At 34.3% G+C, this 15,049-nt stretch overlaps 1 protein-coding gene across 9 annotated transcripts in view; it reads left to right on the top strand.

Annotated features, from left to right (window-relative positions):
- Positions 1-12,691, top strand: part of BCLAF1 (BCL2 associated transcription factor 1) — a 31,151-nt gene extending 18,460 nt beyond the window's left edge. For 4 of the 9 annotated variants that reach the window (XM_032159762.2, XM_058435583.1, XM_058435581.1 and 1 more), the window contains 5 exons: positions 1,678-1,853; positions 2,951-3,131; positions 4,118-4,264; positions 9,790-10,002; positions 10,157-12,691. In XM_032159762.2, coding sequence (XP_032015653.1) covers positions 1,678-1,853; positions 2,951-3,131; positions 4,118-4,264; positions 9,790-10,002; positions 10,157-10,162 — 723 coding nt within the window. In that variant the 3' untranslated portion in view covers positions 10,163-12,691. Of the gene's footprint in view, positions 1-1,677; positions 1,854-1,986; positions 2,150-2,950; positions 3,132-4,117; positions 4,265-9,789; positions 10,003-10,156 lie in introns of those variants that run through there. The other 5 variants (XM_058435585.1, XM_032159781.2, XM_058435584.1 and 2 more) reach the window with 2 other exon arrangements.
- Positions 12,692-15,049: the final 2,358 nt, after the last annotated feature.

The raw sequence follows: 15,049 nt of genomic DNA, 5'->3' as shown, positions 1-15,049 counted from the left end.
AGAAAGGAAGCAACTGTTTTGAAGAGATTAGGGGACTTGGAAGTACTGCTTGGTTCCAATTCTGGCTGTCACTAAGTACTATCTACATGATACTTGGAAAATACCCTCTTGAACCTTGCTTTTCTAATTAGAAAAATGAGAATGCATCTGTTTTGCAGAGTTGTTGAATAATTGGGTTATTTTGAAAATAGGCACGTTTGTTACTAGAAGCTGTTATGGACAGTGGTACTATACATGTTTAATAGGGCATGCTATTAACTTACTAGATGTGGAATCTAGAGCTTACAAAGAAGGTTTTTCTTTTTTGTTTTGTTTTTGTTTTTGTTTCGCATGGGGCGTATTGATCTTGAAAGAACAGATTCTGAGAAGTGAATACTTTTTTTGGTTTTTAACTTAAATAATATCTTGGGTTCAAAGTTGTTAATTTAGTTTTCCCAACAGTTTTAGTCTGTCCTTGTGCTCTGACAGTGAGTATCTTCCCTCCTCATTATGTAGACCAGATTTTGATCCAGAGGAGAAAAAGTAGAGATGATGAATAGACAAGAGGATATGCCATTGGTTTTATCCTCCTGTCTGGATGAATAACATGTTAATATGTAATTACGTATATATCGTTTGTAATTTACAAAGTAGTTTCACATTATCTTGTTACTTGTGGACTTGGTAATACCTAGGTGAATAGGAAGGGTTTTTTTTGCTCTTGATTAGATTTTTTTCTTTGTGACTCTGGGAGCAAATAGGTGAGTAGTTGATATCATTTGGAGATACGTACTTTCAGTTTTATGAATGCTTATGAATATTATAGCCAGACTTCCCAGAGTAAATACTACTTATTGTTGAATACTAGCAAGGATGTCCACATTGCTTAGCATCTTACTGATGTATAATTTCTCTTCATTCCTAGATGCCTCTTTCCATCTTCCTAAATTATATAGTATTTGAAAAAGCAATGGAACAAGAAGGAGGTGAATTGTGACCCAGTTAAACTAATGTCCGTTGCAATACCTGAATTGAGAAAGGGCAGTATATGGCCCAAGATACTGAGTACAGGATTGCGAATATCTTTCTGGCTTTGTTTCTACCCTTGTTCAACCAATTGGTTTCATTAATCATATTTTACATGCATGTTATGGAAATTATAGAATTCTTACTTTTGAAGTGTTTTTTTTTTATTGGGTTGGTCAGATTATTTGGGAAGAGCTTGATCATAATGAGGCTTAAGTAATGAGAACCATTATGTTAGGATATCTTTTATTTAGGTAGAAGGCTACGTCACAACTACAGATTATAACATCTGTTACTGTTCAACTATTGAAAACCATTTGGAAGGATGAGGGATAATAATAAGGATATGCTGAGTGGAAAAAATATTTGTATCATTTACTGTACAGAAGTTTATTATAGATTGTTTTGGATAAAAACCTGCAAAATTCTCAGGATAATTAGCTTTTAATAATTTCCCCAGTCCCACTGCACTTTGTATACACAAATGTTTAGTAAAAATCAAGTACATTTTTTTTTAACAAAAACTAAGTGATAGTATCTTATATGGTTCATTATTTTCTGATACTAAAATGCCAGTTTAGAAGCTGGCATAAAATTTAACTCTATAATATATGTGTATATATTTTTTCTATTTCTCCCCTGAAATCTGTATTTTACATCTGTCTTTTATAGGGAGATAAAAAATTAAGGTGTGACTCTGCTGACCTTCGGCATGACATTGATCGCCGTAGAAAAGAAAGAAGTAAAGAACGGGGAGATTCCAAGGGCTCCAGGGAATCCAGTGGATCAAGAAAGCAGGAAAAAACTCCAAAAGATTACAAGGAATACAAATCTTACAAAGATGACAGGTAATTGTTCAAACTGACTAAGATAGGTTTTAGCTTCTAATTAGCCTTTAATAATTGTCAGCTTAATTGCTTTCAATTTTGACTGTGTAATCGAATGTTTAAATTTAAACAATTAAAATTATTTGTTTTACAGCAAAAATGTATTTGTCTTTTACACGGCTTATGGTGGATGAGGACAAAAACTTTGGAATAGCAAGCTAACACTGAAAAAAAAAATGACAAATTAATGTGTCCTATTATCCAGGCTACATCAGGAGGTTGGACTTCAATGCAGTGCATTTCTAGAAACAGTTTGTGTAAGAACTTTGGTTCGTTATGCTTGATTCCGCACTTTTTCAACTCATAACACCCAGAGTACAAGAATTTTAAACTGATATCTAGTGGTTTAACATGGGAGAGATGGGGGGGAGGAAGGACTAGAAATAGCAATGTGTATTAGTCTTTCAAAATAATATTTCCTTGGAAACTGTTAGCAGTGGTAAGAGTTAACCACAGGTATGACCTTTTCGGGTGTTGCATTAAATCATGTAAATTTGATCATCATAGAGTCAAATAGGAACACAAAGTATTATAGATAATCTTTTTTCTTGCTATTCATTAGGTAAATGGTGGATTTTATTTGTGTTATTAAATTTATGGCTGTTATTTGTAATGTCATATGCTTTTTATTTGCTATAATGGTACTATAGCCCAAACTATACCAACTATTTTCACCCAGGGTGTACAAACTGCAGTCATTTTGAAACTTGGCCTTAAAAACATCCTTACTTTTTTCTACTCTTCTCTTCCTTTCGTTAAAGTAATAAAAGATATAAGTTAATTTAAAAATACTAAAGAACTGAACCTTATTCTTGATCTTTACAGACTACTATTTTCTAACTGGCAGGCCCTAGCATGTTTTTCATTGTTGATGTAAAACACATATTGAAGGAGAATGGAAACAGACTGTGTCAAAGTTTAACACCCAGTTATTTTATTTACATAATTTTATTAGGGGATAGTGTTTTTGACTTGAAAAATATCTCTTCTATTGTAAGATTCAGCAGGGTCTTTATCTTTTTAAAAGTAGCACATTTTTTGTTTTCTTTATTTTGCAGTAAACATAAAAGTAGAGAGCAAGATCATTCTCGATCTTCATCCTCTTCAGCATCACCTTCTTCTCCCAGTTCTCGAGAAGAAAAGGAGAGTAAGAAGGAAAGAGAAGAAGAATTTAAAACTCACCATGAAATGAAAGAATACTCAGGCTTTGCAGGAGTTAGCCGACCACGAGGAACCTTTGTAAGTGAAAAAATTATCTTTGATTGTTTGATAGGAGTTTATCTTAGAGTACTGTACATAAGGAAGGTCATATACATGATTTAGAGATTGTTATGTGTGTCATTATTCCTGAAGTCAGAGGTAGTATTGAAACATGAAGTGGTGTTTGAAGTGCTGTCTTCATTTAGAAATGCCATTTTGAGATCTAGAAGCATCTATATAAAGTAGGTACTTTTCTTGACTTCGAGATCAATAACTGTACCTAGTCCTTAAAGACCAAGAGTCAAGGAAAGTTACTGATTGGTAATAACATTTCTTTAATCACTTAGTTTTTGAAAAAGTACCTTAACGCCTTAATAAAACCCCTGTATGTTCATCTCTGTATTATAGTTACATTCATTTTGTCTGCTTTCTTCAAATCCTTACTTATATGGGTATCAATCATAGAAATCATATAAATATTTCACATAGCATATACATTATCCCCGTTTCCGTAAGTCGTTATAATTATTGATATAATGACTTCATGGTAGTGCATCTTCTTGCCTCTTTAATTTCGAGATTCACACTCCTACCTTGAGCGAGTATCTAGTTGGGTTTTGGTGGAGTTCATTTATTAGATAATTTGGGAAAGAGAAGAGCTTTGCTTATATGGTGATAGGTATGGCTGAATACTTGGGGCTTCTATGATAATTCAAAGAAATTAGACAACTTTTGACTAGTAAAAAGGAAAAACAACTGGATTATTTAAAAATATTAGTTCAGTCCATGAAAGTACAGTATTCTAACACTTAGGTTGATCATTTCTTCTTAACCTACTCAACTTGTAGTTGGCAGAAATTTTTTGCCTGTGATATAAAATGGCCATCCTTTTCATCCTCAATGGCCATGAGATTTAGATAGGAAATTAGGGCATATGTTTTTTGTTACTGCAGTAAAATTAGAATTTGCATGTAACTAAATACCTTTTGATTGCATCACTAAACAACTTTGTTAATGTTAATCAGTTTCGAATTAGAGGCAGAGGAAGAGCCAGAGGAGTTTTTGCTGGGACAAATACTGGTCCAAACAACTCAAATACTACTTTTCAAAAGAGACCGAAGGAAGAGGAATGGGATCCAGAATATACCCCAAAGAGCAAGAAGTACTTCTTGGTGGGTGTTAGACATCTGTGTTTATTTGGTTTGCATTAATTTTCGAAGCATACTAGGTGAATACATTTGAGTACAGATAACCACTACTATAAGAAGATTCACCGTTATGTGGGAAACCTTTTTTAAAATAATTACCCAGATGATTTGAAATTTTGAAAAATGTGGGTCCCTTTAGTCCTGTTCATATTTTCTTGATATTAAACACAGGCTGATCAGGGTAAGCGAAAAATATGCCTGATTTGTTACCCACATTCAGAGAAAAACATTATATTATAGTTGAGCTTAATGTTTGTTTTATATCTGTCTATAAGACAATGACAGTTGTAGAAACTTCACATTAAGATGTACCTTCCATTATCATAGCTATTTGTTTAAATGAAAAGGAGAATAATTTTTTCAAAGTACGTGTAATTAAGAATTTTAGGGAGGCTGTCAACTTTCACTGGAGAAAAAAGATGAAAAATTACATTACAGAAAAGTTGCTGCTAGATACACTAATTTGGTGCTTCCTGTGGTAGAGGTGCTTTTCCCTCTGAAATAGTTTTTCAAGGATGAAGCTAGAGGTGGGTAGGTCCTGAAAGATTCTGTAGATAAGGATGGGGATTTTCTGCTGTTTGGCATAGGGAAAAGGTTCCCTCCTGCATTATAGAGGTGGACAAGAATATACCGAAACTATTACCAGAAGTATTCATTTTTTTGTCATGGCTTTTCAGAGAATTTATGTTTCAGAGACTAGTTCTGAAAACTAGTTGCTTCCATGGAGGAAGATTGTGTTGGACTTGAGGAATTGTTGACTTTTTCAGTTGGCTTTTTATGAATATATTTGTATAAACCTGAATGTCCATGACATACCTACTTAGAGGTTATAGCTGTAGTTTGAAGTGGATCTCTATTTTGTCTGGAAAAACAATATATATGTTTCAAAAATATATTTCCATTTGCCTCTTTTTTGGCATGTTAATGACCAAGAACCAAAAAAAAGTTATAGAGTGCGTTATGCATAATGTTTTCTCAGTTTATGCTTCTTGAGTGGCTTGAATTGACATTCTGGAAAGTAAAAGGCATTTGATGTGTAGAAAAATTTGAAAGATCCATCTACTTGGTTCAAGAATTTATGTATTAACAGACTCATGTTTATGCTAGGTACTAAGGATGGAAAGACAAGTAGGATATGATTCTAATTTTTGACTTAGAGAGACTACTAGTAGTAGAGAAACAAACATTCTGAATATATATGGTGGCTTTTCACTTTTCCCAAAGAAGAAATAGGTGGATTTTTGCAAAGGAGACAGTGATTAGGAGAGACTTGTAGAGGAACTTGACCTTAATCTTGAGGTTAAGAGGTAGGCAAGTGTACTGCACATAGCAGGAGTGAAACAGCATGGTATAGATAACTCTAGTACTCAGATGGCTAGATGGTTGGTATAAGTATGGGAAAATTGAGCACAAGGAGTCAGTGTGAAAGGTCTTAATAGTTTTAAGAAAGTAGTTTTAAGCAGAGTTTACAAAAATCATGGGTGTTAAAAGTTAAGCAATTTGAGAGAATGTAGTGTCTGAACTAAGGTGCTAGATTTGAGAAAAAGTAACGTTTATGGGGACTTGAATTCAGGGAGTTGGTAGTGAGAGGAAGGAATCTAAATCTATAGGAAAGAAGCTCCTTTCAAAAGATTAAGTTCTGTTCTGAACAGGTTGAATTTGAAGTGCCTGGGAGAAATGGAGCTGTCCAGTGGATAGTTGGTAATTCAAATTTAGAGAAACAAAAAAATCTAAGTGCTGTAATTTTATAGGTCACCATTAAAGCTGTGTTAAGATCACAGAAGAGAAGAGATAAAGACCAGCATTTCAAAGGTGGGGTGAAAAGTGAGAGAGAGTAAAACTGCCAGAGAAGTAGACCAGGTATGATAGATAGGTCAGAAGGTTAAGAGGGAATGAGAGGTGAACAAGTAGATAGTAATTGTTTAACACTTTTAACAATTTAGAAATATAAAATTTAGGCCGTTTTTCTATGGCATTCTCTTAAGAGGCTGCTAACCCTTAACAAGTACATACTCATTTTGGGTTGGCGTTTACTTAGGCAGTAGTTTCATTAAGAACTGTCCTATTTTAAGAATTTAGCCATTTATAAGTAGCAGTAATATTTTTACATGTTGCTTTTCTGGGTTATATTTAAAAATCTTGGTCTCTGTATAAAACATAAACATTGATTTGCCACAGACTGATGATGTTCACTAGCGTATCAAGCAAAATTACACACTCTTTCCTTATAAATCAATTCCCACAGTTAATTATTTTGGTTTTTACTTATGAGCCATTGAAATGGCAACTTTGGTTTTCACATGAATAGTTGAATTTCAAAGATTTTGTATCTTATATGTAAAGGAATGTTGAGGGAAAAGAAAGAAAAATATGATTCAGAAGAAAAGTCTAAAACTAGACATTCATTCCCTTAGGTTCTTTCAGAACAATTGACCAGTCTAAGAGAGTTTGCCCATTTGGATGAAACATTAATACTTAGTAACTAACAGGCCAGGCACGGTGGCTCACGCCTGTAATCCCAGCACTTTGGGAGGCCGAGACAGACGGATCACGAGGTCAGGAGTTCAAGAACAGCCTGGCCAACATGTTGAAACCCTGTCTCTACAAAAAATACAAAAATTAGTCGAGCGTGGTGGTGCGTGCCTGTAGTCCCAGCTACTCGGGAGGCTGAGGCAGGAGAATCGCTTGAACCCAGGTGGTGGAGGTTGCAGTGAGCCACGGTTGCGCCATTATACTCCAGCCTGGGCGACAGAGCGAGAATCTGTCTCAAACAAACAAAAAATCTTAGTAATAATAGATAACATTTATTAAGCATCATGTACCATGCTAGGTGCTGTTTTGAGTGTTCTGTATGTATGAATACTTAAAAAAGCCTTTTGAGTTGGGGCCGTTATTCTATTTTTGTGGATGGAAAAAACTGAGGTACAAGGTTGAGTAGCTTAACCAGAGTTATGTGGCTAGTAGCAGTGGGGTCAGGACTTATGCATTGGGCTCCAGAGTCAGGGTTCTGAAAGTCTCGTTTGTACTATTTGTTGTCCAATACTGAGTTACAGTAATCTTTGTTGCATTCTTTTCTGAATTTTCCTACCGCTAAGCTTTGTTTTATGCAAAGGTGTGGTAATGTTTTCAATAATAAAAATTCCAGGAAAGATACTAGTTTTAGTTAGAACCTGAAATTCTATGGAGGGGTGAGTGTGAAGAGTTGGAGCAAGTGGGAAAGTACTGAAGTAGGCAGGTTCTCAGTGTTGAGTTGCTGTCTTCAAAGGAAGAGAAAATCCCTGGTGGGGAAGGGGGTTCAGGATTGGAGTTTTGGTAATTATTCCTTTGAAACTTGATCCTTGTATGGAGAAGAGAGAAGATGGTTCAGAAGGTCTTAGTTCTAATACAGACTCCTTTGTTAACATGTTCTTAGCTGTGTATAAATATCTAACTTCTGGCCCTTTTTAATCTGAGGTAATTAAAAATTAAAAATTTTAATAATGAGATTGAAATCTTTGATATAAAACTTGAGTATTAAGAATATGTTTAGCATCAAAAATCTCAACTAGCTGCCAGGATACCCTACGAAAGGCACAGTTTAATTGTTTAGGTGCTGTTGGTTTACCAAGTTTCAGATGATTGTATATTAAATGCAATGGCTAGTTTAACCCTAGTGTCTAGCTTTGCTCTTGGCTTTTCTATTTCTGCCAACTCTTGGCTACCTGGTGTGGTAATCATATACTGCCACCAAGGTATCTGGGAAATGTGTTTTATGGGTGATGGTCACAAGGGGTAGAAGAAAGGGCTAGTTCTGTGACCTTGGGCAAGTTACTTAATTTCTCTGTGCCTCAGTTTCTTTATTTCTAAAATGAGGGCAGTAACAGTATCTTAGAGGGTTGTTGTGAGGATTGGATGAATAAATACATGTGAAGGGTTCAGAACAGGGCCAGATCCACATTACACACTATAGAAACATCATTTTTGCCACCGTTTATTGAGTGCTTGCTTGTCAGACACTGGGCCAGGCACTTTCTACTGATCTGTGTTCCCTCAAGGCACACATTATTAAAATGAAGTAAATTCTAGAGAGGTTGCCCAAAGTCACACAGTTTCTGATCAGATTTAAACCCATGCTTCTACTCCAAAACCTCTTCCCAGAATCCATGGCGTATTGTGTAAATATCATAAAAAAACACAGCCTCTGGAGTTGGGTATGTTAAGGGAGCATGAAATTATGTAGTGGAGTGGGCATTATTTTTAGTGGCAGACTATTTTAAAGTAGTTTATTTTGGGTTTGCAATAAACTCTGCTGTATTTAAATTTACACTTTTGATAGTTCCCAAATCCATTCATTATAGAGTCATGTACACCTCTACCTAGTAGTCTTTCAGTGGTTTAGTAAAGATAGATTATTAGCAGTTGGTAAGTTCTCTTTCATATGGTCTGTTAGTTACCCATATAATTTAACTTTTCAAGTCATGAAGGGGGTTAATCAGTTAAATGAATATATCCAAAGGCACAGTCTTACGTTTTGGAAAAAAAATACTCAAATGACATACTACGTAAAAAAAAGTTTTAGTGGCTTTTGGATGGTTGCTCACTGCTAATACTCTAGATTACACAACATTTCGTTTGCATTATACCCCTTTTCTAATAAAGGGGCATTTTGCTTTATTTCCCATTTTTGTGGGTGACAAAGTAAGTTAGCAATTAATTAAATTACATACAGGACTCCCTTGCCTTTTGTATGAATATAATACCCATCTCTACTCATGTACAGAGTCAAGTACTTTTCAGTTTTGCAGATTGTTTTGCTTAATAGAACAATTTCATAATTTGGGGAACATCTGTATTTGAATACAATTAATAATTAAAGCTGGGAGGTGATAAGTGCAGTACTTTAGATTGATGAAGAAGAACTGAGGTGTTAATTCTAGGGACCATGTCATGACTTACCATTGAATTCTGTAGCCCAGAACATCGATATGTACTATACATTGATCTAGATTTCAATCTCAATAGATTTAAAATCTACTTTTACATGTAAAGTATAAAATTCATACCACCAGTTTCATTTTAGTGAACATTAATATTGTAATGATATTTTTATGACTTTGTGCTGCATCTTTATGACTAAGGTAATTTTGGGAAAAACTATTTTATCTCTGCATTTGGTGTAATAATAAGTGGGATTGGATTGACATAATGGAAAAACAAAACTCAGGATTCTGAAAATCAGTGGTAATTTAGCTGTTGAGATTTTCCAAATGATTGTCTGGGTAACCTTCAGTGCTTGGGTTGCTAAGTAGTAAGATGTAGTTATTCTCTTGACGATGGAATATATTTTTGTTGAAAAATTCAGTTTTACTGGTTTTGTTTTATTGTGTTTTAGAATATTACCAATCTCATATACCCAATCTTCAGAAGATCAATACTGTGATTTATGATTGGAGAAATGATCATCTTTACAAGAAACATTTCATTGACAATTGTTTTTAACTTTTCTGTAGCATGACGACAGAGATGATGGTGTGGATTATTGGGCCAAAAGAGGAAGAGGTCGTGGTACTTTTCAACGTGGCAGAGGGCGCTTTAACTTCAAAAAATCAGGTAGCAGTCCTAAATGGACTCATGACAAATACCAAGGGGATGGGATTGTTGAAGATGAGGAAGAGACCATGGAAAATAATGAAGAAAAGAAGGACAGACGCAAGGAAGAAAAGGTATAAAATTTCAACTTGTGATTCTGACAGATTTTTTTTGATATAGGTTTGGTGGGTGAATTAGTTCATTATTTCATTTTTAGGAACAATTATTAATATGGTTCCTTTTCACTCTTCGTGTCTTTTGTTAATTTTAATTTTTTCTCTCTCTTAGGAATAATAAATATGAAGTAAGATTACAACAGAGCAGAACTTGCACCCACCATTTTTTACCTGATTTTTGTTTTCAAATAAGAATGTAAGCATTTTACTTAAATTTTACTGTTTGCAAGTAGTCTATAGAAATTTTGTTTTAAGTCTTCAAATATCTTGAGAAATAGTAGACTGTATGTTGAAAATTGTACTGAAATAAAGTAGAAAATTGTTACGTACCATATTTGTAACTATCAACTTTTAAAACTTTTAACGTTTTTGTTACATGCATTGTAATTCTGCTTTGTCTTTAAGATATGGTCAAGTACAGCTCTGTGAAAGTTCTGATTCTCTTCCTTCCCTGTTTGTCAATGTTTTATTCTGAAGTAAACGTTAGCTCTACATAAAAATCCTGGAACAGAAATTGTTTATAGAGACTACACTAATTGTTTTAACTGTATACATCTGTTTAATTTGAACACACTACATTGTAGGGTGACTAATTTTTGAAGTATACCACAGACAAAAAGTTGTTACTTTGGTAAACTAAGCTAGTTTAACACTTGAGCAAATGCTTAAGAAGGAATTAAAAAAAAAAAAAAAAAAAAAGCTTTGCCAATAGCTAAAAAGTAAAAGCTATTAAAAATCAGATTGAAAAGTTCTGAGAAAATGTTATTTTTACTGAAAGCAAGCAGTGGCCTATAAAGAACATTCTTAGGAGCCTTTTCTATTTGCGTTCAAAACTGAGTGTTCTCTTTCTATTCCTATTTGATAGTTTGAGTCATGGTCTTAGATATTAGCTATTTGTGAGAGGAAACTGGTTTGTAATAATACTGCAAATAGAAACCCCATTTCTACTGAACATCCTACTTTTAAACAGAAGAAAAACTGTAATCCTGGGGTTGGTATGGAGGAGGTTTATCCTGCAGAATAAGTTGATACATTAGTACCTGATTTAATATCTTACATATTTATTTGAGCTGAACATTAGTTTGTAGTGTAACTATTAGTAAAAATAGAGAAACAGCATACTGTTCATTAATAGTATTTTAAGAAAATTGTTTTTCAAATGTCACCAATAAAAGTTTTGGCAGGAAGCTTGTTGCCGCATTGATCTAACTTTTTTCCCCCCTATTTCAGTTGCAGTTTGTAGAATGGCTTTTTCTTTTTCCTCTTAAGAGTTCTATTCTTCAGGTAGATAACTTTTCAAATGTGAATTATCTTTTGTGTCTATATTGATAGCTCTTAAAGGAGTGAAAATCTAAAATAGTAAATTTCAATGTTAAGTCTGTCTGCTTTATGGGCATATATAAAAGTAGACACATTTCATTTGTTAGTTGTGTGTGTTAAAAGGAGCTAATGCTTATTCTGTTAATGTAAACTTTTGAAGATCTTAAGTGTATTGCTCTTTCATCTTAAACACTTTCGAGGATTTGCAATGCGTCTAGCACCTAGGTTACAGCCAGGGACATTGGTGAAGAACTATTGGAAACAAAACTAAAAGCAAACTCATCATATGTGATGTTTATGGCCCTCAGATCCTTAGTATTGTGTGATTTTTCCCCCGTTAACATGTCTTTCTGAAATTGTCTATTAAAGCAGAGGAAATACCTGCCAAAGGAAGTATATATTGCATTAATCAGAACATAATTAATATTCTCCTGTTCAGAATAATACTTCCTTACGTGTGAAAGCAACATGGATGTGATTCCCAGCACAGAATTTTCATGACCCTTTTATTGTATACAAATGAATACCCTAACAGTTACTTGGTTAGACATCAAATCTGTGTGCATGACTATGTGCTTATCCACTTAAGACAGTAGGTAAAAGGGGATCTGAGAAATTATGTAATAGGGAGTGGGAATAAAGCTACTTGATTCCTGTGGGCAGGTTACATTTTAAGTTCAAATGCATTGCTTTAACCTTTGGTTACTTTTATTCTATTAAACAAAATTGAGGAAAGAGTATTATACCAGAGTGTAGTAGGCTAGGGTGATTGTAAGAACTCTGTAATAGAATGTCATTGTGGATGTTACCTTTTTCAGATCCAAGCATATAAAAAGTAGCCTGTATATTTTTTTAAAACACATCTTAACTCCACGCTTTACGACATTATAAAAGTTGAATGGTTCCTCTTGGTAAGGATATTTGCTTACAAGTGCTAGGAAATAACTCATTGATACCTGTGTCAACATACTTTGTTTTGCCTAGAGAGGGGCAATAAAAGTGAACCAAAGGATATTTCCAGAAAGGATTAAGAAAGCTGTTTAAGAAGGCCATGACTCTTTAGGTGTGTATGGTGTACCTTTCAGCATCCTAGGAATTTTTATACTAAAAGCAAAATGTTTTTCCAGTTACAGTCTACTTCAAGGAATTAACTGTTGTTCCTTTTGTCACAGGTAAAATCAGTGTTGGGAATTATAATTTGAGAAAAATATTACCCAGTAACATTGAATGTAGATGGCTAAACGATTCTTACTCAGTGTGATGTATAATGCAACAGGGACCCTTGTAAATTGTCATACGCCAATAAAATGTCACAAGTAATAACTGCTGTTTGTTTACCTGTGTCTATTTCACACCTTATTTCTATGGCTTATTTTAGAATATCAGCATATCTGTTAGGAAGATTACTGGTGTGGTAAGGCTTGATAAATGCTTTATAAACTCCCTCAAACCTCTCTTTACTGTTTTTTTGTTTTGTTTTGTTTTTGTTTTTGTTTTTTCCCTTGTCTCCCCTGGGAAAATGGGAAATTTTACAGTTGGTAAATCTAAGCCATTATTTTGAAATACAGGAATTCTGGATTTCTAGTTTAGTCCTCTTTTTCTTAACGTTAATCTGGGACCTTATCACCCATAATAAGATGGTGATTACTTCTCTCTCTAAAAACATAGTAGCTAGTAAATAACTAAAAAGAATTGTCTTTTCATTCACTTTGAGTAAGATCTGGTATAATTCTTACCACGTGCCATCCTGTCAGTTTTAACAAAGCATTTTTACAGAAATTTGTGTGCTAAGACAAATTGACACATTTTGACTCATACAAATGGCAAATTAGTCCTTAAAAATTCTGTGAGAGAAATAAGAACTCTGTGTGTACATATATATGCATGTAAAGGGTTGTGTAAGATCACTGGTAGCTTAATTATCCTGGATAATTATAATGTTATATACAAATTTCTTATATAAAAGTATGCTGTATTATTAAGAACATTTGTTTAACTTTTCTTATTTTTTTTTTTCTGGGTTTCAACTGGAATCCCTTTGGTGGGGATGTACCTTAAGTTTCCTTGTGGAATAATACACTTTCACATCCAGAAAGAGAAGTTCAGAGGCTTTTCTCAATTTACAAAGTTGAAGAGAGAAGGCAAATGGAGAAATAAACTTCATTGTCATTGGGATTAATTTGGCTAGACTCAATCTCTTAAGCCTTAAAATGAGAAAGTAATATCCATTATATATTTAGAGTTCTCAAATAGTTGATACTATTATTAAATCTGTTTCAAATTTTATTGGGGTAGATACTAAAAATTAGTACACTGTCCTAATGAAGTTTAAATGAACAAGTTTTACATTTCTTAGGATTCGGGAATATATGGAATCTAGTTGTATTTAATTGACTTGAGAGCCACAGAGATTGTGTTGATTTATGAGCTGGACTCCTATTGTTTTAGAAACATGCAGTAATGATTAACATGTGTCAGTGATGGTAATGAGACCAAACTTGTACATTTAATTAAGGGTACCAGTTCTCTTTATGTTAGCAGACTATACCTTGGCCTTTAAAAATGAATCTCACTGATTAAAGAGAACAGGCAATATTAGGACAGCATTCCGCCACAACTAGAAACATTCAAATAATGTGTCTTAATTGTAATCTGTATGTAGGAAAATTTGTCCTATGGATATTTTTGGTGTTTTACCACAGTGAACTGATTTGTAGCACTTACAAAGTGCAAAAGGTAATTTTGAAAATAGAAAAAGGTTGGGTGAGCAGGCTTTAATGCTTTTCCCCCAAGAATATACATCAAATTTTTCTTAATCTTTTGGGGTTGACCAGTTTCCAAATTCATTAATAATGAGCTCTGCCTTTAATAAAAGTACATGATCATAGCTACACTGTACGTTTAGGTGGTGTGAAATGATTTATAATCACAGCATGAACTGTGTATTTGCTTGGTACTGTCATAGTGATTACAAATTTCATGGAATGCGAAGAGCCACAATAAATAAAAAATACCACTCACCCTCCAGAATAGTGGATTACTTGCTACCTTATTGAGTCCTTCACTATGGAAAATAATTTTTCAGTCTCATTTGTACTAGAACGGAAAACTAAACTTTCTGATGAGTTCTCAGGATACTTGTAAGGTGGCCATGAAAAAGAAAGTTAATGCACTTTGAATTATTTATTTATTTATTGAGATGGAGTCTTGCCCAGAGTGCAGTGGCTCGATCTCGGCTCACTGCAACCTCCGCCTCCCAGGTGCAAGCAATTCTTCTACCTCAGCTTGCTGAGTAGCTGGTATTACAGGTGTGCACTACCACACCCAACTAATTTTTGTATTTTTAGTAGAGACGGGGTTTCACTATGTTGGCCAGGCTAGTCTAATTCTTGGCCTCCCAAAGTGCTGGGATTACAGGCGTGAGCCACTGTGCCTGGCCAGAGTTTCTAAATTTTAATTTACGTCTCACATATCCAGCCTGCAGGATTAATTTATTTTTTATTTTTTACCTTACCAAAAGGTTTTCCCACTCCAGAATTGTTTTTGGAAGAAGTTGAATATCATTACCTAATGTACTTAAAAAAAAAAGATAGGCCTGTGTGTGGTGGCTCACACCTGTAATCCCAGCACTTTGGGAGGCTGAGACGGACAGATCACCTGAGGTCAGGAGTTCGAGACCAGCCTG

The sequence above is a fragment of the Hylobates moloch genome, unplaced genomic scaffold (assembly GCF_009828535.3).
Source record: "Hylobates moloch isolate HMO894 unplaced genomic scaffold, HMol_V3 SCAFFOLD_2, whole genome shotgun sequence".
Classification (NCBI taxonomy): domain Eukaryota; kingdom Metazoa; phylum Chordata; class Mammalia; order Primates; family Hylobatidae; genus Hylobates; species Hylobates moloch.
Note: the sequence above shows the minus strand (reverse complement) of the source record. Positions and strands in the feature narration are given on the sequence as shown.